At 36.4% G+C, this 27,117-nt stretch overlaps 1 protein-coding gene across 2 annotated transcripts; it reads right to left on the bottom strand.

Moving 5' to 3' along the window:
* Positions 1-11,245: 11,245 nt before the first annotated feature.
* Positions 11,246-26,741, bottom strand: LOC129274659 (WAS/WASL-interacting protein family member 1-like). 2 transcript variants are annotated; one of them, XM_064108760.1, is made up of 4 exons: positions 26,638-26,741; positions 16,914-17,215; positions 16,124-16,312; positions 11,246-13,979 (listed from the first exon to the last, which is right to left on the bottom strand). In XM_064108760.1, exons 2-4 carry the CDS (start codon positions 17,098-17,100, stop codon positions 13,642-13,644), a joined length of 714 nt encoding a protein of 237 aa, XP_063964830.1. In that variant the 5' UTR covers positions 17,101-17,215; positions 26,638-26,741; the 3' UTR covers positions 11,246-13,641. The 2 variants fall into 2 exon arrangements, with proteins under 2 accessions (XP_063964830.1, XP_054767405.2); XM_054911430.2 differs by having other exon boundaries at positions 11,577-14,516; positions 26,638-26,733.
* Positions 26,742-27,117: the final 376 nt, after the last annotated feature.

The following is a 27,117-nucleotide window of genomic DNA, read 5'->3' on the forward strand; positions in this document are numbered from 1 at the left end:
TCTTGCTGAAGGAAACTACGCCATGGCTGGGATTTGAACCCACGACCCTCTCCTTCAAAGTCCAGAGACTAATCCACTGGGCCACAAAACTCCATGTAATAAGATGAAAGTGAGGACATGACATCATTTATACCCATGACGACATGCAACTCATGCATACCACGGAAAAATGTTAATCTGAACCAATAGGGAAAAATCCAACAAGCATAACACTGACAATTTTATCAAAATCGGATGTAAAATAAGAAAGTTATGACATTCTAAAGTTTCCCTTATTTTTCACAAAATAGTTATATGCACAAATCAGTGACATCGAAATGAATTATACAATATTTCAATTTTTACAAATTTGACAAGATGCACCAAGTTGACTGAACCATAAAATGTTAAAATGTTAAATGGTAATTTCCGATGTTCAGGGAGGAATAAAGCTTTCCTTCACATGATGAGGGGAAATTTACATGTGGAATATTTCGTATTTCTATGAATAAAATACAAAAGAAATAGTGAGTGGGTGACATCATCAGTCCCCACATTAACATAAAGACCAGGATGTGCATATAACTGTTTTGTGAAATTAAGCGAAATTTGAAAATGTCATGAATTTCTTATTTCACATCCGATTTTGATGAAATTTTCAGCGTTATGCTAGTTGGATTTTGCTCTTTTTATTCAAATCAACTTTTTGTTGGGATGAACTTGTCCTTTAAAATTCAATGACTTTGTTTATTTGTTTTCACATTGTGATGTATTTTTCAGTGTTTACTCAGTAAATTTCACCCTAATATCATTTTCAGCCCGGATTACCCCTTTTTCACTTACTGTGAAAATGTCACATATAAATTTGTATGCAACATATCCCACTTTTAATATCAGAGATTCAAGAGAAAAGTACTGACTCTAACATATTCATTGTTTTTAAAATTATCATACATGTACATGTATGTATCTAAAATGAAGTCATGAAGAATCTTCATGTTGGCTAGCTCTCCTTCCATTCAAAAAGATGATCTGTTCTACGGCAGGATAGCCACGTTAATTCAATTTTGCTGGAGAAAAATGTAATGAAATCCCCATCATTTTTCCAGATATATCTCTTTTTGGATAGCTTTCAAGAAGCAGGCTGACTGGCTTTTGACCTTTTGGTTATTACATTCAGGTAGGGGTTGGATGTAACAGAGCTTGCATCTTTGCACTTTTGCAGACAGGTAGTTTCAAGACACAAACATATATATGGTTTTGCATATTTTCTTGTTGAAGTGTCAAATCCGAGTCTGTGCTTGCAGACTAGACCTTTTATTACCCTGGTGGGTGTTTCATAAAGCTGTTCGTAAGTTAAGAGAGACTTTAAGAATGACTGGTGACCCTTTCTTACACGCAAAACCATCGCTAATGAATATACCATTTGCCATAAGAAAGGATCACCAGTCGTTCTTAAAGTCACTCTTAACTTACGAACAGCTTTATGAAACACCCACCTGGTGTAATACAGTGTATTGAAAAGGAGACCTTTATTAAAAAAAACTGAGAGGAAAAAAATGAAATTAATGAAAATTTCATCATGATATATATTTATCAGATAAATTTATCAGCAAAAATAGTGTATAACATTGAGAAATGTTTATATAATATAGTGTACATAATCTTTTTGCATGTACATATACATGGAACCCTACAATATGCACCTGCACTTTATAATTTGTAGCTGAATTCCAGGGCTGCCACGCAGTTAAGTTTACACAGTGTGTTATAGAAAATATAACTTTATTCTTTGTTTTGACAGATATTTCATGTACTCTTGTATTTTATTTGTTATGGAAACGTTGCATAAATCATGAAATTAAATTTCATAGAAACAAAAGAATATTGTTGCCATTTCATGGCCTATAAAGGAAGTTTGTCTGAAGTAGAATGCACACCTTAAAAAACCTTTCATGGTTGCCCGGATCTGGCAACCAATACAATTTTCAGGTGGTTTGAAGCATGAACAAGTCGTTATAATTCACTTTTTATTTTGAATGGGTCAATATGAAATTACCGAACAAGATCTTTTCATTGTGGGTCTTGTTTCTGGTTTTAAATACAAAAACTTTTTTCTTCCCAAGTCAGATGTGAATATTTGCAAGGATAAAATCATCAGGAAATGATTAAAGCTGAACAAGTTCTCATATTGGGATGATTTCACATATTGGGTGCAAATATGCCTACATAGTAGAATGAGGAGCACTGCTCAAAAAACAGACCTGCCTAATTATAAATTTATTAAATCCTCCGAGTCTGTTTGAGCACTTGTAATGTAATTTTAGAATATCTGGATAAAGAATCAGTATTTCATAGTGAAGACCGGTATTAATGGCAATAACACAGTATATAGATCTTCCACACATGCCCATAAGATTATCAAGAGCTTCACTAGGGTAAAAACACTGCATTTCTCAATTTTGGAGGAAAATTACTTTTTAATGACTTTACATGACCAATATATCAAGGGATGTATTTTTTATATATCTCAATCTTTAAACAAAATCACTACATGTACATGTATGGCACTACATGTTTGCCGCATTAAAGAGAAGAATATCATATCATGTACACCGTTAATATCTAGCATATTTTTTTTATTGAAATCATTTTGGGGCAGGGTGCTACATAAGCACTTGCCCGATTGCCCGGGGCAAGTAAAAGTTAGAGTCAGGCAAGTGTTTTCAAGTAAAGACCAAAACTACTTGCCCGAACTGGGCAAGCAAAATTCTCACAGTAGAATTACCAAAATTAGGATCAATATGATATGATATTGTCCCTAAGTTTGGTCATGGCAGGCAAGATAAAATCACTTTGGAAAAAGAAATGCAATAACAAAGTAGATCAGTTCATGTCAAAGGGAGAAAAAGGTAAATGGTTTATAAAACCGCAAAACTTTCTTTTCAAGAGGAAACTTTTTTTTCAAGGATTTTTTTCGGGCAAGTGAAATAGATTATTGGGCAAGAATATTCCAACTATTTAAAAAAATACTTGCGCGACTGGGCAAGTGCTTTTAAAAAGTTACGTAGCACCCTGTTTTGGGGGTTCAGAAAAGTTTTTCATTCAACCACAGAATGGCCTTAATTTTGGTGGAATCAATCAATACCTAATACACATGTAAATTCCTCTATACATTGTACATACTGTATATCTGAGTATAAATTTATTAAACTTATGTTAAAGTTTCATGAACTACATGTAGGTCCATATACTTTCTAAGTTATGCTGTCATTTCCTTCGGTTAAGATTTGATGTTGACGCAGTCGCCATCAGAAAAGCAGCGCCTATAGTCTACTCTGCTATGCAGGTGAGACAAAAATTGGTTTTGAGATTGAACTTCATGGACCCCTATGAAAAGTGGCATTTGCTGAGAGGGTGCCCCATCCCACGAGTGATAAATAAATGAATGAATTAATGAAATAAAATAAATGTCAAATAAACTTTACCTTTAAACATCTATGAAATGGACAGTGAAGTTGCATTGTGAATAATTGATACTCACAACTTGTACATGTCCATGTAATTTAATATACATGTAGCCACAGAAATAGCATGCAATGCTTTATATAATGAAAGCATACAGTATTTCCTTGACTTTCCGGATATAAACATCAGGCTCTATGTACATGTATGTACTTTCAATAGGTTTCACATTACCATGCAATCTTATTTTGTGGCACTTGATGTTGACAACTGGTTCCCATTATTCACGATTCTTTCTTTCTCTCAAGAAATCAAAATGTGTATAATGTATGCTATCCTATGCCTTCTATCTAATATTTCTTTCATTCTTTCTTCATGCTTTCTCAATTTCTCCTTCTTTCAACTCTTCCTCCTTCAACGTCTCCTCCTCTTTCTTTTTATCATTGCTTCCTCTTACTCAAATAAAAATTTAACTTTCACGTTTCCATTATCCACTCCTCCCCAGGGCTGCCATCACCTCCTTTTCTTCTTCTTCCACTTCAAACAAAATATTTTCTTTGCGATGGCTATTTTTTCGCAACCTATTGGCCAAATCCGCAACATTGGGGGAGTTTAATTAATATTGCAGCTAATAGGAATTTTCAAGGACTCTTTTGAACATTGGGGGGGCCAAATCACCCAAGCCCCCATGTAATTCTTCCATGTTTCACTTTATCCTCTTCTTTATACTTTAGATCTCCCTTTCCCTTTCTCATCATCCTCCTCCTCCTACTCCTCATTTTCTCCTTTGCTCTTCTCATCTTTATTCTCCTCTTCCTCCATCTGCTCATCCCCATCACCCTCATTATTTCCTCCTTTGCTCCTTCTTGTCTTTATTCTCCACTCCCCACCCCCCCCCCCTCCTCCTCCTGGTCTTTCTCTGCCCCCACTTCAAGTTTGTTATTGTTATCATTATTTTTCCTCTTCCTCCTTTTTCCCTTTTTTCCTCTATTAAACTCTCCTCACCCTTTTCTTTCTACCCCTCTTCCTCACCCATATTCCTTCCTATATCAGAGCTGCCAAGTTGTATTTTGCATTTTCAGTATTCTTATCCCCCAAAATCAGTATTTTTATAAAAATATCAGTATTTTTACCGTGTGAGATAAATATGCAGACCTGCCAACCTCTGGGAATGAAAAACTGTTTCTGTGATAAAAAAACTGTATTTTTCGCCAAAAAAGTGTATTTCATAATAAAATGCTTGGCGCACTTGCTCATCGCGGCGGTCAAGCTGCATGCAAGCTCAAATGCGCACTGCTCTTGCAGATGGGGAAAAAAAACATTAAAACATGTGTATATCTTCACCCTGGTTTTAACAAAATGATTGAAAAAAAAAACAAGTTACCTGAAATTACATTGATCTAATAACCATATTTGTGTACGTTTTATGAAATAGAGACATTTAGAGATTATTTTTCTCAATAAATTACGATTTAGTAAAAAAAAAAGAAAAAACGTACTGCCGTATTTTGGTTGCAAAAACGTACTAAATACGGCTAAAACATACTGGTTGGCAGGTCTGCTATCTGCTTCTATGTTTGATCTGTACATTGTAGACCAATCGTATGTACTCCCAAGCTACCCTCCCCCCCCCCTAAAAAAAAAAAATCTGTCTCACTTTTCTCTGTGAAACATCCTCTTCCCCTCTCTTGTTCCTTGACACACTTTGTCCATCCTTTTCATAACAGTGAACATTTTGCTTGAATTTTTAAAACTATGTCAATTACTACTAACAGTCTCTTTCAAATTTTTACCCTATCTCATTACTCAATATCCATGCCTTTCTCTCTCTCTCTCTCTCTCCTTCCTCTCCTTCCTCCCCTTCCCCTTTGCCTGTAGTCTGCAGCACAGACCCTGATTGAAATTTTGATCAATAAGTGTGTCTCCACGCAAAGACTAGCACATACAAAACTTGCTGTTTCAATTCAGTAGGGCCTTCAGTACACAAGACATGAGTAGGATGCAATTCAGGCTCTTTATTGAGTTAAGGGTTCGCACAGAAGACTACTTTGCCTCTACCATGGACCCACAGAGCAGCAGGTCCATGCCTCTAGTAATAAGCACAACGGGTTTGCAAACCATTATTAATTCTTTCCTCCTCCGTTGCCTCTTCAATAGGAAGGGGGCAGAGTTCCTAGAGAATCTCTCCAAAAATAGAGAACCGTTTCAGACACCACTCCTCTCGCTATTTCCTTACAAAGACTCCCTTTGCTTGCCGTTGCTATCGGCAACAAAGATCACATCTGCGCTGATGGCACGTTCCCTATAGTCTGCCAGCTTAGTTGGGTATTTTCCATCCTGTCTTGTCTATGATACCGATGATGCATCAATGTGCTCTATGCAACAAAACTGTATAAACTGCAGTACACTATCTTGTGAGGGTTCTCAACTTGCATTAAAAATAGATGATCTTTTATATACGTACATTGTGTTTGTACAAGTAGGTCGCCCAACTCGGAAAGCAACAAGTGTGGATAACGTGCATCTGCTAGCCTAAAAGCACAGGCCCAGATTCACATATTTATTTATTTTTATCTATAGTCTAAATTTATACAGGACTTATGGACTGGAGAGTAATGTAATTCTAGCTCTATTACTGTACACAGGTTTAAAGCAGCTACAGTCCATAATCATACATTAATTATTTCACATTTGTTTTACAATGAGTTTTATAACCATCATTAGACTTTGATTTGTACGTAACACTGGAATTTGTAATTCATAGCTATAAAAAAATCATTAGTAATTGGTCTGATGTGGTGTGATATCACTGCACACATCTACATTATACAGTATAGTTCTGATGGCTATCAAAAAGAGATTTCAGTTAAGACTGGAGACATATTTCCTGAACTCCACAGGAAAAACAATTTGATGAACCATGAAAAAAAAAAGAATACATGTACATGTAGATATTCCCTCTAGTGGTATACATATTTTTACCATTAAAAAATGTCATTATGTACATAGAAAAATTATGCTTTCTCATTTAAAGGTCAAGTCCACCCCAGAAAATTGTTGATTCGAATTGATAGAGAAAAATCAAACAAACATAACGCTGCAAATTTCATCGAAATCGGATGTAAAATAAGAAGTTATGACATTTTTAATTTACGCTTATTTTTCACAAAACAGTTAAATGCACAACTCAGCGATATGCAAATGAGAGAGTCGTTGATGTCCATCACTCACTATTTCTTTTTTTTTAATTGTTTGAATAATACAATATTTCCATTTTTACAGATTTGACAATAAGGACCAACTTAACTTAACCATAAACTGTTAAAATAATGGTAATTCCACATGTTCAGGAAGAAATAAAACTTTGTTTCACTTGACAAGGAGGAGAAAATTAGAATATTTCATATAATAAAATACAAAAGAAATAGTGAGTGGGTGACGTCACCAGTCTGCCAAATTGCATACCGACCAGGATGTGCATATAATTGTTTTGTGAAATTAAGCGAAACTTTAAAATGTCATAACTTTCTTATTTTACGTCCGATTTTGATGAAATTTTCACTGTTTTGCTTGTTGGATTCTTCTCCTTTTTTTTCAAATCAACGTTTTGTTGGGGTGGACTTGTCTTGTCCTTTAATAGTTCAACATTTCAAGTACCGAGTATATGACAACTACGTTTTTTATGTACAGATTATAACTCTTCAACGGTGATAAGGCATCAAGTTCCAACATTCACATTTTGTCCACTTTAATAGTCTGTATCATTTCCCCATAAGAGCAGACTAATTTCCTTCTTACAAAGTTCCTGTGCAAATGCATACATGTATAACTCTGTATTGATCATCGACTGCCTGTCTTAAAAACACTTCAGGGTTGTATTAATTCTATGACTTTTAATAAAACAATGACTCACAAACTTTTATTATATTTTTACACCCTTTCCTCCCTCTCATTGTGCTGATATTACTCTTTTTTTGAGAAAGCTCTAAACAACAAAAAGGTACTTGACTATGGTTTTAAAGTGGCAGCATGCTTTCATGCATGTGTAGATTACAGTGTAATGTATATGTACAAAAATACTACTCTCAACAGGCTTTAACTGTGGAGTTTACTGTGAAATCTGCTGTTTTGGGGTTGTTGAGTGTTCAAGTGTTGTCAATGAATGCTGATAAGGATTCTACTTCATTTTTTCACAATCTACTCCAGCATCTACCCTACACAAAGCCAGTATATATGTATCAAATCATGAGACTGAAATTAGAAAGAGAGATTACATTGGCATTATTGGCATTTGATTGTACATTCAATTCTTTAGGGGGAAATTGTACATGTATTTAAAATGTTATCAAGAAAAGAGAACAAAGTGTGAGATTACTTGTTATAATTGTCCCCCACTTCACAATATACTGTAATCCTCTAAAGTCAAGTCTAGGCATGTACATGTACATACATGTACAGAGTAGGTACAGTACAGTACAATGGATGTACAACAATGCATCAAGATACTGATGTGCACGTACTTTGTTTTCCAGTGACTTCATGAAATTAATTTTGAGATGAATTTGTAGGAGAAATATGTCCCAGCCCTCCCCCTTCAGCATCAGGGCAAGTAAAATCACTCCAGGTTCCAACTTCCAAAGTGATGAAATGGCCCTCTTCATGTGTCCCTACATAAACATATATACATGTACTTGTAATTTGTGCAACTACACAGCAATGTATGGTAGGGGTCCTAAAGCTAAGCACCACTCATCGCGCATCCAATGACGAAATGCGCACTCTGTGTGTGGAACTGTGACTGCAGAGTAACAAACGATTCCTATTCAATTTTTCTACACATGCTGCAATAAATCACTAAATGCAGAAAAATCAGCCACTGTTTGGAATTTTGGAGTTATATTCACTTTAATATCATATTTTCCTATTATAATATAAGTATTTTAGAAATTGCGGCACAGGAAATACTATTTCTTTGCATGATAAATCAAGTGCGTAGCTTTAAGACCCCTTCTACATCAGGTGGCGAAATCAAGAGCTGTTTGGAAAACACGGCGGGAGTTTTGTATTATTAAAGTGAGTTTTGTGAAATGTTCTTCTCTTGGTTCTTTAGACTATGTATTTTATACCACAAATTAGTGAAAGTTTTCTTTTCTGTTATTTACCAGGGTTCTTAAAGCATTTTCAGGGGTGAAATCGCCCCAAGCCCAATATAAGTTTTACATTGGAACATTTCCATGTAAAATGAGTTTGTGAACAGAAATGTTCATGAATTTTGTAATCGTATTTGAGTAAAAAAAAATGTACAGTGCATAAACTTGTTTGTTTGCTTTTGATTGGACCCTGGCCTCACACATGTAAATATTAGTGCTGATACCTGTTGCAAAACTGACAAGATAAAATATAGTAAGGGTGTGTTCAATGTTGATTTTCAAATTTAAATGGCAACATATATTGTGATTGAAAACTCAATTACAAATTACTGAACGCATACACGATCAGCTTGTGCACCGTTTAGTGTAAAAAATATACATGTAAAGCCGTATATATGTTGATCGTCTTTCAATTTCCGCTTTCGTTAGCGCAGCTTTAGTGCGCAGTTTGACCCATCATAAGAAAGGTCAGTTCTAGCACCTGTTTGTGTAGGCATCCACTGCGAGAGCAAATCTAAAGACGTTTCAAAACTGAAATGTGTTCAAAGTCCCATTTGCGATGCTCAAGGTTGTAAAATTTGAGCTGATCGCATTTACAAACACAGCTTTTTCGACGTTTAAATTTTCCTCAGAATCATGATTTGAAAGACTTACTTTTATGACAGGGAATGGAGGACATTGAACACATCCTTTGTCTCTCATTATATCCGAGTTTTGTAATCAATCATGTTTTATGTTGCCATTTAAATTTGGAAACCGACATTGAACACACCCTAAGTACGACATGAAACCTATATGTAGGCCTATAGATACAAGGCATGTTCACACAAGAGATTCATATATGTACACAGTCATATTATCAACATTATGCAAACCCCTCAAGAGAATTCTACAGGGACATTGATTTTCCAATACGGGAATCATAACAGAAAATCTTTTAGGCTCACTATAAAACATGTTTACATTTGTCTGGATTAACAGCAACATCTTGGTGCATGTTTTACTGGGCTTTACGTATATTGAGATGGGCACAAGTGGAAATACACCTGTACTTGAATAGGGAATTATTCTGAGAAAATGAAAATTATGCTTTTGAAAACCTATACATATACAGTGATAACGTTGAGTGGAATATGTGACACTCGTGAAAATACATGTTCTCTTGAAACCAAATTTGACATGTACAGACTAGTTTTCCATTCACATGCCTACAGAGCATCCAAACCAATGCAAAACCCCAGAGAGGTGATCTTTGAGATTGCTCCAGAAAACTTGTGACAAGAGGCCCATAACACAAAGCTTAGCAATGATCGTAGACACATTTTTCTATGATTGATTCCATTGACTACGATGTACAATCAATCGTGAAAATCAAGCATACGTTTAATAATAGCTAACCTTTGTTTTACGGTACCCTGGAACACGTTTAAGTGAACCAGGCAAATCATTTTTTTTTTAGGGGTGTGGGGCTTCTTTTTATAATCTAATGCCTATAAAATCTGCTGCATTGGAGGAACATTGGAGTGAATACCCGGTAGGGATTTTCCAAGGCCTCTTTTTTAATTACCAGGGCTCTTTTGAGCATTTTGGGGGCAAACTCACCCCAAGTCCCCAATGCCTGCATCCGTACCCACTGCTCCACCGCTTCATTCTACATGCACATCGCTCTTAACGATGGGATCGGTCCGGCAACTGAGTGAGAACGGGCCAATCAACATCCCACATGTACTTGTACATTTCTGGCATGCAATTGAGTGTTTGAATACCAGCAGAAACATTGTATGTCAAACTGTATTGATTGCTGACTTGGAGGCTGGTTTCAGGAAATACATGCATTATAAAAACAAGGAAATCTTGTCCAACATCCAAGGTTATTCTTGAGAGTGTGAAACTGTAACTTACATGTATAGCCAGACCTTCATTTTTGAGGAGCGCGATCGCGCCGGCGCTCCTAAAAAAAAAATAAGGAAAACAAAAAATCGCGCTCCTAAAAAAAAATTGCTAAAATTTCACATTTTACATCTTTAAATCCATGAAATGGCCATCTATTTTCCATAAAAAAATTGCGCTCCTAAAAAAAAAATTGCTAAAATTTCACATTTTACATCTTTAAATCCATGAAATGGCCATCTATTTTCCATAATTCCTTGAAATTATTTTGATTTAGTTGAAAACTATCACAAAAATGAAGAATATTCACCTCTTTCCCGACTCTGATTTGAACTTACACTCTGTCAATATTGTAGTCCCACATGTAGACTTCCATGGTGTTGCCATGAAAATCTACATACTGTATGGGACTACAATACTTACCGAGTTTAAATTCAAATCAGAGTCGGGAAAGAGGTGAAATATTCTTCTTTTTTTTTTTGAGCAGGAGCGCGGTATTTTGTAAACGTATTGAACCAGGCCTACTTTCACCACAGATTAATTAATAGCTACACAGCTATTGCATATATACGATGTTAAGAAAAATCTACAATTTATCATACATGTATTGTATTGAATTGATCTGAGCTCCTCAAGGAGAGCGATTCTGAGGAGCTCAATTGAGCTCCTCAAAAAAATAAGGAGAGCGATTTATTGAGCTCCACGAAATTATAAACATGAGTAAACTGTATTACTTGTTTATTCTACCCCACATAGACTATTGTTCGGTGGTTTGGGGAAAATGTAACAAAACGGACTTGATAAAACTGCAACGTACCCAGAACAGATATGCAATACTAGTTCTTAACGCAGACAACACAACTACCAAAGAAACTCTACTTAATAGTCTCGGATGGCAAAGCGTTGACAGAAGAATTAACTATCAGTATTGTATTTCTGTCTTTAAAATACTTCATGACTTAGCACCCTATTACTTGAATGGTCTTGCTACAAAACGTCCTATCTATTATGTCACCCGCCATTCTACATTAAATCCACTGTTCATACCAAAACCCAGTACTGAATTTAAAAAACGGTCATTTTCATTCGTAGCCCCCAGTATCTACAACAAACTACCAACCTATATTTGTACGGCAACTACACTCAATTCTTTTAAGACCCAAATACACACAATCAACCTGTCATTGTTAAAATAATGCAGGAAATTGCTGGTTCATTTTCTGTTTTAATCGTACTAATAGAAGTCAAACTTTTTATGTCGTGCTGGTTACCGGTTTCCTTTTCCTTTTTCATGTCTTGTTTTGTTATGCTTTTAGCTAAGTTTTTTAGTTTAGTTTAGTTTAGTTCAGTTTAGTTCATTTTAGTTCAATAGACCAGTTCGTAGTTACTCATGGACAATTTTGGTCAAATGACCTTTCATTTCTTTCATTATGATAGGCAGATTTCAAAGCAAGATATTACGTATGCATGCCTTACATAGCGGGATGAAGAAATTGAATAGACCAGGTGACTAGAATAGCACATAAATGAACACTCTATGAAGGTATTTGTTGCATTTCTACTTTGAATGCATACTAGAGGATGCTGTACAATGTACTTGGCAAACTGTGAAATATACTAGTCATTCGTGGACGCATTTTTTTTGTGGATGTGAATTAAAAACACAATTCAAAAGAATATAAGAATAATCAAGACATCAAATTTGGTGCTTATCTCATTAAAATGTTAAACCACCATGTCACTTTAGTACAAATGACCTTCCTATGATCATGCGCAGAATCTTCTGATCATGCGCAGAGTGGAACGACGAACTGGCTTATTTAGTTTAATATGTGTTGTATTATTTTGTGTAGTTCTATCTCTATGGTTTTGTACATTATAAGTTCTCATTTGTATGGAATATATTTATAAAACAGGGCTCTTTTGAAAAGCAGGCCTCTTGGCTCTGAAAGGATTACCCTGTTTTTAAAAAGGACTGTATAGCCCAAGTCAAACCCAACGGCAGAGTGATGGAACAGACTGTACTATGCTTGTTTGATTTTTCTTTCTTTTTCACATCAAAATGTTATCATGGTGGATATCATATGGCTTCATTCTGCATGTATTTGATATTTTTTGTAATATAAACATGTATCTCATCATTCTCCTGTATTTAAAGGAAATCAAAATACAAAGCGAGTTATGGAAGTTTGAAAAGTCTTGTTGTATTTTCTATGGGGATCCTCAAATTGGCAAACATGCTTCAAAATGGCTGATTTTGTGGATAACTCTCCATTAGTTTTGTACACAAATTTTCAGATTTTCCCCTTCAGTTTACATATTTCACATTATCTCTTCCTGACCTTGAGATGTGTGGTGTGAATTATATTTTCCATGACATATGTTATTTTCAGGATTCAAGATGCAATTTGAAAGATAGATGATGGGGAAAAACTGAAAATTTGTGTACAAAACAAATTGAGAGTTGTCCACAAAATCTGCCATTATGAAGCATGTTTGCCAATTTGGAGATCCACATAGAATGTACAGCAAGACTTTTTAAAACTCCATAACTTGCTTATTTTATTACCGATTTTGATGAAACTTGTTTTAAATTGTTCCTCTCATTTCACTCTTTTCAATAAAATTGCTTCTCTTCTTGGGTTTTGGTTTCCTTTAAAGGCACTGAGTCAAAAGTCTGTGCAGTGTCTTTATGCAGGAATCCTGATACAAATGCGCTACAACCTGTATCCCTAGACCTTCACCTTTTCTGCATTCTCCATTGTTTTGTCTGTGACGAAATTCGGATATTTGACATTTGACAAGGTGCCGAGGTCAACTATTGAAAGATTTGGGTGTAGTATTGAAACAGAGAATTATAAATTGCTTCAAAGTGACAATGAAAGAAGAAAAATGTTCTCGCCTTTATGCCATTCGCATGATATTCAACAGTAACATCTTTGTGTATTTGGCTGAAAGTTTGCTCACACCGAGACATTTGTACATGTAAAGTAGGCAGGCATACCCAATAAAACTTTGTGTAATTGGCTTGCAAATTGCTGCAATACGTTCATGTGATAAACTTCCCAATATGTTAGGTCTGCTCTGAACTGAGTATTTTGTATTTAAAAAAATATGGATAACGTAACCTGTTCTAGCAAAAGATAAATAAAAGGATTTACTTACCAGTTCCATTCATTATTCCTGAATCCCTTGCAGGGGGACTTCTTGGTGTTCTGGATGGTGGTGGTGGTGGCGGTCCTGAACCCACTATTGATGGCGGTCTCTGTCCTCTATCCCTGGATGGTGGGGGAGGGCCACTACCTAGACCGGTTGATGTTCTGTTTGGCGGCGGTGGTGGAGCCCTCGACGATAAATTTGACGTTGACGGAGGCCGGCCCTGACTTCTGGAAGGCGGAGGTGGTGGTGGCGCATTCCCCGGCCTGGCACTGTCTCTTGGGGGTGGGGGCGGCCTGCCACCGTGGGGCGGCCTTGAAGGCGGTGGCGGTGGTGGACCTGTATTTGGACCATTGGAGAGTTTATGATCGAGCCTCGCCTGAGGGGGTGGGGGCGGGGCCGTCGACCCTTTAGGGGGATCTCTCTTAGGGGGCGGGGGCGCTCTACTATTCCTCGAAGGTATAGTCGAAGGGGGAGGGGGTGGTGGAAAATTATTATTTGAGGGTTTTGAGGATGATAATGATGGAGGTGGAAGGGGGAAACTTGTGGAAGGGGGTCTTGGAGGTCTACTGCTATTTGGAGGTGGAGGGGGTGGTGCCCGGTCTGCCCCGTGCCCATTACTGCTGCCTTTATTACTTATTCTGGCTGACACTGGATTGTGAGTGTTCTTTGGTTGGCTGGGCAGTGGCCGTGAGCCCCCAACGGGAGGGGGTAACGGGCGTGACGTGGGTGGTCCGCCGCTTGGCTTGTTGTCTCTTGTTCCACCACTATGACCAAAATTGTGTCTTGGGGGTTGAGGTGACGTAGATGGGCCCCTGTTGCTATGATTGACATGGTTTGATGAAGGTGCATGTAATGAAGGTGCGTTTGAGTGTGCTGAGAGGAAGGAAGGAAAGAAAGAAACAGCATGCTCAGTATTAAATCAACCTTTAGATATTTTCCAGTGAAATATATAACTAGTGAATTTGCAACCTTGTTAATTGGGAAATGTAAAAATTCTGGCAAGTCTACATGTCAAATTTAATCATTCATATCTATTAAGAGTTCCACCATTCAACAGCATACATGACTACAAGTTGAATCATTGCACCTAACAAACATAAAAGCCAAAGTTTTCGAACATTGGTGAAAACAGCTACATGTACTATTAAAATAACTCTTTATTTTGTAACCCACAGTTGCATTTAAATACACATTCATAAATTGGGGGCAAAACAAAGAAATTATCCAAAATATAAAAGATGTCTGGGCTGCATTATAATTTTAAATATTGAATTTGTCAAATTACATATTTGTGTTTTTCCTTCACAGTACCACTAAGGTATGTAAACTGAAGCAGAGCAGCTTTGGGATACATGTACATGTACTTTCATGTATGGATGAAAAGATGAAGCTTGGGTTGGGGATCTAACTACATGTAAATGTATAAGGACTTTAAATTTAACAGACATCAAAAGCAAGTATTTCCCCCAACATCAGTTGAAAGAATCACATATTGAACTATATATAACATATTAAATTATTGAGAAAAAATGTATTCCTTTTATGCGCTTAATTACTCAAACGCACAAAATATGACGACATAATCTTAATAAATATCATTGAATTAGCCTTTAATAATAAAATGACTTGTGAATATATAAATAATACATCTAAGAACTGGTGCATGTTGTAAAGCAATTGAGTCACCAAACTAACATATACATGTACGTGTACAGTTATATGTCAATATGGTTATCTCCAAAGTCAGAGAATGTATTAACTGTTGACATCCCGATTTCAATTGTTGTATTTCAAGTGTAAGGTCATTTGAAGGGCAATCATGTCATACAATGATTATTTTCATCTTTCCACAACTTTTGTGTATTTTCTAGGCCTCTTTACAACAAATAGATTTTATATCCATCCACAGAGATTTATTGGTGTGAACAGTCTTATAAGAACAGTTAACTGAAACAATTAATTTAGACTATTTTTCTTTAAATCGTTTTAGACCTGAAATCTGACTACAATGTATGCAAAGTGTGCAGGGGTGTTTATAAAATTAAAGCCATTTAAATATGATTGCTTTAATTTGTTGTAAGATATTGTATATCAAGATAATTAGAATGCTGTGGCAGTGCTCCTGAATATACTCTGTGTGTTTCCCACATGCATTTTGAATAAACAGGGCTCCAATTATACATTCAAATGAATCATATTTAATTACAAATGTGGGGACTATTTAAGTCATGCATTAGCTGAATGAAATCCCCCCCCCCCTCAATCAAATAATAAAAGCAAAGACAAGCATTTTATTTAGGGCCAAGTCATTACATTACGTTCATATTTTTTAAATGTTCAACCGGTTTTTCTGTTTCACATAAATGTACATTTATGGGGGAGTTTGTAAACGGTCAACAAAATTGCAAGACGGATATATTTTCAGTTGTTTGAATGGTAGTTTATTGTTTTGACTCAGCCCTAATTTCATTTCATCTCACCTGAACTGCCGCCGCCTCCTCCTCCTCTCATTCCTGATGGCTTCAATTTGGGCATTCCTCCTGCAAATAAACCTCCAAGACCACCACCTCCTCCTCCTCCTCCAAATCCTCCTCCTCCTCCCCCTCCTCCTCCTCCTCCTCCTCCTCCTCCCCCACCTCCACCGCCTCCTCCACTAGGTTTTGATGCACCTTTAGAAATGAAAGAAAAGAAGGGCAAAATTATCAAAGGTTCCTAGTAAAGAATTGGTCCACAAATAAGCGACAGAGTTGTGCTCAAATGTTAGTGAACCCCACCACAAAATGCACCACTTCATGCTGAGTGTTGTGTGTAGACAAATAAGACAATAATACTACTGTGTTTGTCAAGCCCAGAGAAACAAACTTTATTGAATGTGTTCATAAACATATGTGCCACTAAATGATTTTTGGACAAAATTTGTAATTGGTGAGAAAAAGGGAAAAAACAAGCATTGTATTCCAGCCAGATGTCGGGTCTCCTTCAAAGCAATAATAATAATAATACAGTGTCCCACATGTACTTATCTGTGTTGGTGATCTTCAACATGGTTACATTCCAGCTTAGAATTCATGATTTCACAGTGCTAGGGAAGTGGATCTAGATCTACTGTATCATGGTGAATATTAACCTTGACTTCCACATGAAATAATTGTTTGCTAAAGGTACTTTGCTTTAAATCATTTCTTGGATAAAGTGTATGTATTAAAAGTACTAATTGTTCTCATTAATTTAAATTATCCTTTAATACCAAGAATTCGATGAATTACCTACCTAGCACAGGTTTGCTTTTGTCGACTGTAACTGTCTTTTTGAGTTTCATTCCTTTGTGAATGTCCCCAAGAAGCGCCCCTCTGGATTTCTGCGCGTTCTTGGAGAGGTTGGGCTTGGCTGTGTTGGCCTGGCTCAGGGTGGGTGGGGGAGGGGGCCCCGGCGGGGGCGGCGGGGGTGGTGGCGGCATCTTTTCAGAGGGGTCCCTGATCTAGATCCCTCTCTCAGCCTACTCAGTCTCCCTCTTGTTATCTGAGTGGAATGATGGTGGTAGGAGAGTTCTTACAACATCCAGGAAATGGTATCTGAAACAAAACAAAAAAGAAATACTTCACTTGAGGATAGGATAGACTTAATATTTCATTAGAAAAGCTTTTCATTTCTCCAGGTTTGATGACTTGACTCTCCTTTTGATCAGAGGTTCAGGGTTCAAATCCTAGTGTTTATTAAAGTTCAGCAAGAAAATTATCCACATTATGCTGCACTCAACCCAGGTGAGCTGAATACAATATAGGTAAATGTATCAGACAGAATGAATCCTTTGAATGCACCAAGTGCTGAAGTTAAAGCCAATACGATACATGTATATTACATGAATCTTAATAGGCAACTACAATATATGGCACTTAACAATTAAATCTACATGTATACAGTACATTGTATTACAGTGATTATTTCTGAATGCTCATCCCAAATTACCGTGTTTATTCACCAGAGTCTTTTTTGTTAAACCCTTGACATTTTGTCTGAAACTCACTCCTTGCATTATGAAGATTATTAACATTGACATCCATTGGCCGAAACTGTCACTTGAAACAACAAACCCACCGCATGAAGTCTCTATTGTATTGTACACATGAACAGTACTACACATCTGAAACCTCTCGGTTTATTAAAGTGGCTCAAGCATAAGAAAATGTCATGGCTAATTGGCTGTCCTGTCTGCATTAAAGGGAATACTCTATCACAACCACCTTTAATACAGCATTACATGTAGCTCCAATCTGGTAGATACTAAAACTTGTCCAGATTCTACCCATCATGCAACATTCTCATCATGCAATCTTTTTGTATGTCCACTTGAATGAGAGCAAACAGGCCCTTCTTCACTATATCAATTCCACAAATAAAATAACCAGTAGTTTTTTTTTTTCTATATTTTTCCTGCTTAATCTTAAAATCTAGCAAGGTAAACCACCCCTTTAAAATGTATATTTATATAAATTTTTTACTTTAAAAATCTTCTAATATTTGAAAGAAAGGGGAATAGGAACATCCTTGCAAGGCATTTTAGGAATAAATATATCACGTTATATATATATTCCATTCGTAGTATTTCAAATATCGATAATTTCAAAATTACTCTAAAAACCCATTTGTTTAAAATTTCCTTCCAGTAGTTTCCTTTCATTGTCATGACTGTCATTCTTTTTATCTTTGTCCCTTCCTGTACCGTGTAATTTTTCTATTATTTCCTTTTCGCAGCGCCTTGAGCACATAATCAATGTGGATTTGGCGCTTTAGAAATACTCTCTATTATTATTATTATTATTATTATTATTAACACAAAATTTGTGCTGGAGTCTTGAAGTTTAACATCAATTGATAAAAATTGCAAAGGACAAATTCAATTGCAAAGTATGACTTTAAAAAGCATGACTTATATTCGAATAGAACCTGGATTGTGGCTGAAAACCCTCTCTTGAGCAGTCATGTACATGTAGGGACACTTCCCTTGTTTCACATTATCGTTTTGTAATCAAAATATAAATTTAAGAATGCCATGTGAACGCAACTACTGATACACTAATTCCCTCAGTAGAGGGAGCCAGGCCCTGATAGACCCAACAAACCAGGCAGAAAGGAAGGAACAGTAGGAACTGTATTCTTACGGTCATTTCCGCTATGGCATTTGACTGATCAATAACAATGATCCCATCTCATAGACCACAATTGCATACAATGTATTACTGTACATTATAAATACACCCAAACAAAAACACATTCTACATTCTACATTCTACATGTATGATGCATAAAGTAGATGCTCAATTCTGCCGTCCCATGACAAAAGGAAACAACTCTGTGAAGGTTTCTAGAGAAAAATGTGGCATTGTGTCATGTGGAAATAGAGAAGAAATATTCAAAGGGTTTTAAAAAAAAAAAAGAAAAAAAAGGAAGAAAAATCACAGCACACATGCTTGGTTGGTTTATGCCCAGCCTTCCAAAGGTCTGGTAGAATGAAGTCCTCTGATATGCTTTTCACACTGCACTTTTTGTCCTAAATTGGTGGGGCTAAGGGGAGGTCTTAGCCCCACCAATTTCCCGGGGTTAAGCTTAGCCCACTTCGTTTTCACACTACGTTTTAGCAAAGTGGGCTAACACGGTAAATAGTACGGTACTATCTGGCCCTGCAAAAAAGCAGGGTTAGCCGGCTTATTGTGGTGCTAGCACCACAATTGCGGTGCTAAGAGATGCAGTGGGAAACGAAACAGGGCTAAGCAAAAGCGGGGCTAAGCATTAGCCAATCAAAGAAGTTGAAATTGCACGTTAATCGCGCTCTGTATGGTAAAATCATCAATATTTATGAGCTGTGTGATTGCCCGGGGTTAAGGCGCGTTAACCCCGGCTAAGCAATAGTACGGGGTTAAGAAAGACAGTGTGAATCAGAAAAAAGATAGTATGGGGTTAAGGATAGTATGGGTATGGGGTTAAGGAAATGCAGTGTGAAAAGCATATACATGTAAGACTAAAGATAAACCATACCTACATTGTACATGTATTTTGGCTAGGAAAAGTAATGTGGAGAGTACATGAAAGCCTACATGTATACAGGTACATGAAAACCCCCTTTCATGAATTCACGCTAAAATAGTCTGGATCTGATGATAATCACAATAATCTGGCAAGGCGTTAAAGAATTGCGTTGATGAATTCAGAAATATTCCGCATTATTTTTTTTACAAGTGAAGTACATGTACAGTATAGTGCGGCATATCGTCATGATAAGCCAGTCCAGGCGTTCAACCAAATAAGCCGCATTTTGAGATTTCTGTTCATAGTCGACATTATTTTTTTACGAGGGCAGATGAGTAAACAGTGCAGGTTATTGTCACGAAAAGGCAGAAAAGTGTATGTGCGTGGGGAAACAAGACCTTCAACCAAACCTCAATGGGAATTCTGTTCATAAATTCAACAATAGGTAGGATGCACATCGAGAGTGGCACGAGTCAGTCCTCCTGAATGGGGGACGATGATGTGGCTTATTTTGGTCCTCAATAATTGATGAATTCAAACAGGCCTATTAAAGCCACATCCGATAAATCGATCCATGAATTCATTACTACTGTAACAGTCAGCCACACATATTTTTAGAGAGACGTGTAGCTACAGTTATTTAAATTTCTAATCCAAACAGAGTCCCAACTAACGTTAGTCTCAACCAACCAACCAGACCATGTATTTTATTCTAGTACCTGTGGAATGTATATGGGTGCCTTTGTTTACCTTCTCTCTGGATGACTAACTGGGTGATACTGTAGGTTCTGCATGAATGCTATCACTGACCATTATCTCTAATGGCAAACAAGGATACCGCCCATTGGACACAGGATGATGCGCTCAACAAGACCTGGGCCTCGTTTCAACAAACCCTTACTGTACATAATATTAAAGGTGCTTGCACAGTTCAGACCCAATCAAAGCCAGGTCCATATACAGTACATAAATGCTCTCTGATAGGAAAATCAACCCTGATCCACCCCGACCACAGAATATCAGGTATTTTTGCCAGTGTGAAAATAAATTACACTTGTACAGATCTGGATTGGGTGGGTATGAAAATGCGGAAAATAATTGTTTGTTTATAAATACAGAAAATATATCAATAGCTCAATGCAAGTGATTGGTTTCTCCGACATACATGTATGCTCCGGTCTTAATATCTCAGATGGCATGGGTATAGGGTTAGGATTGTAATTCATAAAATTTTTGGTTTAGAATAATGTAAAGATAAAGATTAGGGTTTATTTTATAGTTTTGGAGGTTAGGTTTTACATGTAGGTTTCGCTTTAACATGCATATTTTCAATAAGAGCAATTTTCGCAGGAGCAAATGGCATAGGTCCTATACATGTATATCATGCCCCTTGGCAATGGTCTCAAATTCACACAAAAATTATTGATTTAAAAAATATTAAATTAAAATCTGGGAGAAATTTAACTTTAAAAATCTAACTGTACAGTAATTAAAGCAAAATCAATTCATACATTTAATAAACAGTACTATTCTATTCTATATCTCTAATGATAGCACAAATTCATGGAGTTCAATCAATGTAAAGTTATTGTTTTGTTAAAGTTAAATTGGGACACAATTTTTAATCAAATCTCTTAACATTAGAAAACAGACCCCCCCCCCCCCCTCCGGTCAATATGTACATTGTATCTTAAACATAAACACATATTGTGTTAATGTATTGTGAACTGCCAAGAGAGCTGTCTAGAGACTCGATCATTAATAAAAATGTAAGTAAAATTAAACCCAAAATAGTAAACCCACCGCCTACTTGTAGAGCCCCATACAAGACTTTCAGTTTCACAATACTAGTAATTGTTCAGACTTGGCATTTGATTAACACATGAAAACTTTGTCAATCGCACGAATAGAATCAAAGTTCATGTTTTTACAAACCACATTTATTATCTTCATGTACATGTATTTCTGAAGAAACCAGTCAGTCCGCAAGCCCTGAAAAAGTAGCTTCTTTTATCCAAGTGATATCCATGACTAGAGGGTTTTTGCATAGTTAATGAGCTTGGAGCGAACCAAAACACCTCTTTTTATTCGGCCATTGCTGCTCTAAATATTGACCAAATTTCATGTTTTTGGTATCTTTGTAAAGAAAAAGAATCATTCTTTCAGGTCATGTGTTTGGATTTTTAAAAAAATGTTGTAATATAGGAAAAACTTTTAATCTAAAACATGAAACAAAATATTTTTTTTTCATGCAACAAAAGTTGTTGTTTTCACACTTAATTTCTGTTTGGGCACAACTGATTTTTAGATCATGATAAAGCTGAAGATCTAAGCTTTAATATGATATAATTTTATAAGAAGATGTATTTTAGATGGGTCAGCAGCCAGCTTTTCATAGGCCAATTACATTTTGCAGCTCAAAAACAAGAATACTGCGTTCTGATTGGTCATGAGACCACAAACCCACGCAAATTCCAATGTTCCCCACACTGGGCCTCTGCAAGGTCACACTCACCATGTGGTAATCTCTTCAAATTACCCGCGCCTGTTTGTTTTGAAAACAGTATTCAGCCAATCAGAACTCTGGATTTTATGTTACTCAGAAATTTCAGAAATCTCGTCTTGCATCTTGATGGAAAAAGCTGGCTGCTGACCCATCTAAAAGATGCCACATATCAAAAGTGACATTGTAAGAAAGTATAGAGTTTGAGCTTTTTGATGATATAAATAATGTTGGTGCCGAAAACACAAAATGTTGCACAATTTGCAAGTGAAAACAAAGGAAGAAAATTCTGTTTGATGCATCTTTTCAGGTAAAAAATTCACTTATTTATCAAAATATTTCATTCAAAAGAAATGACCAATATAAAAGAGTAACATTTACTCTTGCCCATGGTACAAAAATAATCAATATTACTCAAGGAAAAAGTGGCTAAATTCTTTGAGAAAGAAAGTCTCACAATTCACGAGATTTTGCAGGGACATGAATTCAGCCACGAGAGGACTTGGATAAATCTTGCTCATTTGCTCATTAACACAGGGGCTTGCGGACTGACTGAAACTCACTGAGAGAAAAAGAAAAGTGAAAGAAAAAAAAACTTATGGAAAGGGCTGAACATACACGCTTACATTTTAGTAGACAGGGGAAAATCCCTGGCCTATTGGCCTGTATCATAAAACCGGTTTAATCAAAGCATTTATTTCTTTCAAGTACGATTTGATGAATCATTTATGATTATAGTGATCATAAATCCTGCCAAATAAAAAATTCCCAAACAATCCAAACGAATGAAGTGAACATTAAAACCCATGCAATGTATCATGCCAAATATAAGAGAAATTTTATTTAACAAACATTGATTTCACTAGGGACTACTATGAAAGGAACCAAGGTTGAGTGATAATAGTTTTGATTTGAAATGAAATCATAACCAACTCCAAGGTCAGTTTACTACTGAAGGGACACTTTAGTCCCACATGTACATGTTCACGTACTGACATTCATAGTGTGCGTACTGCCCTACAGGTATAGGTACTTACATGTAGGCCAACGTTATACCTTTCTCATCTACTTTGTTGAACCGGTAATTCCTTAAAGGACAAGTCCACCCCAACAAAAATTTGATTTGATTAAAAAGATAAAAATCCAACGAGCATAACACTGAAAATTTCATCAAAATCGGATGTAAAATAAGAAAGTTATGACATTTTAAAGTTTCGCTCAATTTCACAAAACATTTATCTGCACATCCTGGTTGGTATGCAAATGAGACTGATGACGTCATCCACTATTTCTTTTGTATTTTATTATATGAAATATTCTAATTTTCTCCTCATTGTCAAGTGAAACAGTGATCAATTCCTCCCTGAACATGTGATATTAGCATTGCTTAATACTATATGATTCAGTCAAGTCGGTCCCTATGGTCTTATCTGTAAAAAATGAAATATTGTATAATTCAAACAATAAAAAACAAAAAAAATAGTGAGTGATGGACATCATCGACTGACTCATTTGTAAGTCACTGAGTTGTGCATATCACTCTTTTGTGAAAAATAAGCAAAATTTTTAAATGCCATAACTTTCTTATTTTACATCCGATTTTAATGAAATTTTCAGTGTTATGCTAGTTTGATTTTTCTGTTTTTATTCAAATCAACATTTTGCTGGGGTGGACTTGACCTTTAAACCAGTTTAGAAGATCGCTTCGCTTGCCTCCCAATCACCGTCTCCTGAACTGGTTTCCAGAACCACTTGAGGTATAAGTGGTTGTCGGTCTTGTTGCTATAGAAATGCTCTCAGTGGAGTCACATGTTTCGAGCAAAAATTTGAAACTGCAGCATAGGTAATCTACACACAGTGTGTACTCAGTAGAGTGCCCATCAGGAACACTCTTGTACTTCTGTAGTTCTATGTGAAGATCCCTTCCTGAAGAACAGTTGTATCTACGACACCGTTCTCACTACGTTCCTATAAAAACTACATGTAGTTTACTGAAAACTAGTTTAACGCGAAGTGAGAACGGCCTTGGAAGCGATCTTCCAAACCAGTTCGGAAAACCACCTCGCGATGTAGTTTTCAAAATCTCTTTCCTCGTTAAACTGGTTTCAGCGTGAGAACACAACCATTCTTTGGGAAGCGATCTTCTCACATTTTGAGTGCACTACTCCACATGACAGGTGTAGAATGCCTATGCTACGATTTCGAGTTTCGCTGGAAACGTGTCACCCCATTTAGAGCGTTTCCATAGCAACAAGATCGCTTTACGTGAAGTGATTTTAAAAACCATTTTCGTGTGATCAAGTGGGAACACTAGAAAAGCGGTCTTCCAAACTGGTTTCCAGTAAAACTAGTTTTAGAAAGCGTAATGAGAACGGCCTCCTTGACTCTGATTTTCCAAACCGGTTTGGAAGACCACTAGATCACTTCATGAACACTTCAAGAGACCTCATTACACATTATTTGCCGGTTTTCACTTAAAGGGGAATCCAACCCAAATAAAAACTTGTTTTTAGAGGAAAATGAAAAATCAGACAAGCTGATAGGTGAAAGTTTGAACAATATCGGACAAACAATAAGACAGTTATGATTTTTTAAAGTTTTAAATATTGGTAATCACTATACCCATGGAGACTTCAAATTGGCCGCATACATGATGTCATAGTGATGTAAGGCAAGGACTACTCTTCCATGTACTCCAATACATAAAATGGCTAAAATGTCATTATTTTCAAAAGTTTTACTTCAAACTGTAATTTTCTTTCATGAGGACATAAAACAATATGCTGCATGTGTCATACTTAGATTACTGCCCCAGGGGAAAGGGTAGTTCAGGAGAAAACCACAAATTCCTGATAATAAAGTACATGGCCTATGAGAAAGTTGTCCTTGCCCCTTGTCATGATTTTCTTGCTCAGTTGCCAATTTGAAATCTACATAGTATTAGGGATCTCGATTTTAAAACAGCCATAACTTTCTTATTGCTTATCCTATTTCTTTCAAACTTTCAACATTCTTTTTTATTTATTTTTCTTCTTTTCAACACATCATTTTATGACCATGGCTGGATTCCCCTACTTTAAACTAAAGACGTACAAGAGATTGAGTCCTTGTTTGTGCAATATACACTATATGGTACATGTACACGTCTACTGTATTGTAAGCCAACATACTCTGGTGATATCTAGAAAAATACCTTCACATACGTACATGTATGATGAAGGCCTACTTGTAGGCCAATATAAAAAGTTGAGATTGCATTCTGCACTCATGCATGCACAAACATTACTCGCACAATAGAGCTGTGTGTACATTACAGGTCAACAAATGCCACACTATCCTATTCAGTGCAGATCTAAGCAAATAATATCATTGCATTATGTCTGATTCAATCAACCAAAGAGAGCTACACTTAAGACTGGTGTCATGTATCCTACATGTTTATCAATATAAAATTACATTATTGTTGGTTGAAAAATGAAATATCATCAAGAGAAGAAATTTATGAAAAAAATATGAAATTAACAATCTGATATTTCATTATCAAAAGTGATCAATGCATTTTGGTAAATTAGTTGTACATGTAGAGGTGTTGTGGCTCAGTGGATAAGTCTCTGGACTTTGAACCACAAGGTCCAGGGTTCAAATCCCACCGCAGCACTCACGTCCTTTGGCAAGGCATTTATCTGCATTTGCCACTCTTCACCCAGGTGTAGTAAATGGGTACCCAGGAGGAAGGAATTCCTTGAATGCTTGAGTGTCCGATCAGGGTAGCCATGCTAAAGCCAGGGTAATAGTATGAAGCGCTCTGAAACATTGTATTATAATAAATATAAAGCGCTATATCTGTTGTTGAACTATCTTGAATACAACACTGTGGTTGTCCAGATACATCATTGCAATCAATATGCACATTAAAGAGTACTCATCATGCAACAGTATCAACAGTATACTGACAAGGAAGCTTCACTCAGTCTGCCTCTTACAGCTTATGAACATACAACGAAATCACAGGTCCAAGTCAGCTTTATTATGATTTGTAGTCTCTATTTGATCAGTTCCAAGTCTTCAAAATGGCAAATTAACAATCATCGCTAAATCAGAGCTGCCAACCTTTGAAAATAAAAAGTAGTAATCCAGAAGCTCAAGTCATAATTTTGAGATAAAAAGAGTAATTTCACACGCGCCGCGTGGTACTTTGAATTTCTTGAAGTGGTAATAGACAGGATACATGTACATGTATATAATGATAACTTGACATATTTGCAAACACAAATAGCGCACATAGGGATGTACATGTACTTTTGTACATTGAAATGAGTATGTTCCCTACCTGTAGCCTACTACACTACTCCAGTATATATATACAGCAATCATGAAGATTTACAGTTGGTAGTCTGCAGGCTCAGACCCTGATTGAAACTTTTATCAACTAGTGGGTCTCCAAATAAAACCACAAGTTAAACTTACCATAACAATTTACATCTAATTGGCGGGAACATTAGGCTTCCTTTCTGACCACTTTCCCTGAGTGAAGGGTTTGCAAAGCAAACTATTCAGTTGGTACATGTACATACATGTACGGTACATAAATTCCTTCAGTTAAAAAATGTTTCAGAAGAAAAAAATGACCTCAAAAACTAATTCAGGATATCAACATACAGTTGTACAACGAAACCTGGAGGGGAAATAGTGATCTGTACATCAAACCAGGAAATAACAAAAGATAAAGGACAGCCAATACGCATTATGTAGGTCTATTGGTAGAATTAATGCTTATATATGGAGTAACATGATCACTGTATGCAGACCAATTAATTAGTATTGATGCAAATCATGGGACTGGGTGATTTGCCCCCTAAATGTCTGGGGGCTACATGTATTTTCAAACTCATTAGGTGGTTTCAAACCGCCTCGATCACAAGAATCCCCGTTAAATTACGAGAACTT

The sequence above is a fragment of the Lytechinus pictus genome, chromosome 13, assembly GCF_037042905.1.
Source record: "Lytechinus pictus isolate F3 Inbred chromosome 13, Lp3.0, whole genome shotgun sequence".
Lineage (NCBI taxonomy): Eukaryota > Metazoa > Echinodermata > Echinoidea > Temnopleuroida > Toxopneustidae > Lytechinus > Lytechinus pictus.

Coding starts and splice junctions, on each gene's coding strand:
- LOC129274659 (XM_054911430.2), bottom strand. CDS start 17,100: ATGCCGCCACCACCCCCGCCGCCCCCGCCGGGGCCCCCTCCCCCACCC. Junction 16,313..16,913: donor CAAAAGCAAACCTGTGCTAG/GTAGGTAATTCA, acceptor TCATTTCTAAAG/GTGCATCAAAACCTAGTGGA. Junction 14,517..16,123: donor AGGAGGCGGCGGCAGTTCAG/GTGAGATGAAAT, acceptor CCTTCCTCTCAG/CACACTCAAACGCACCTTCA.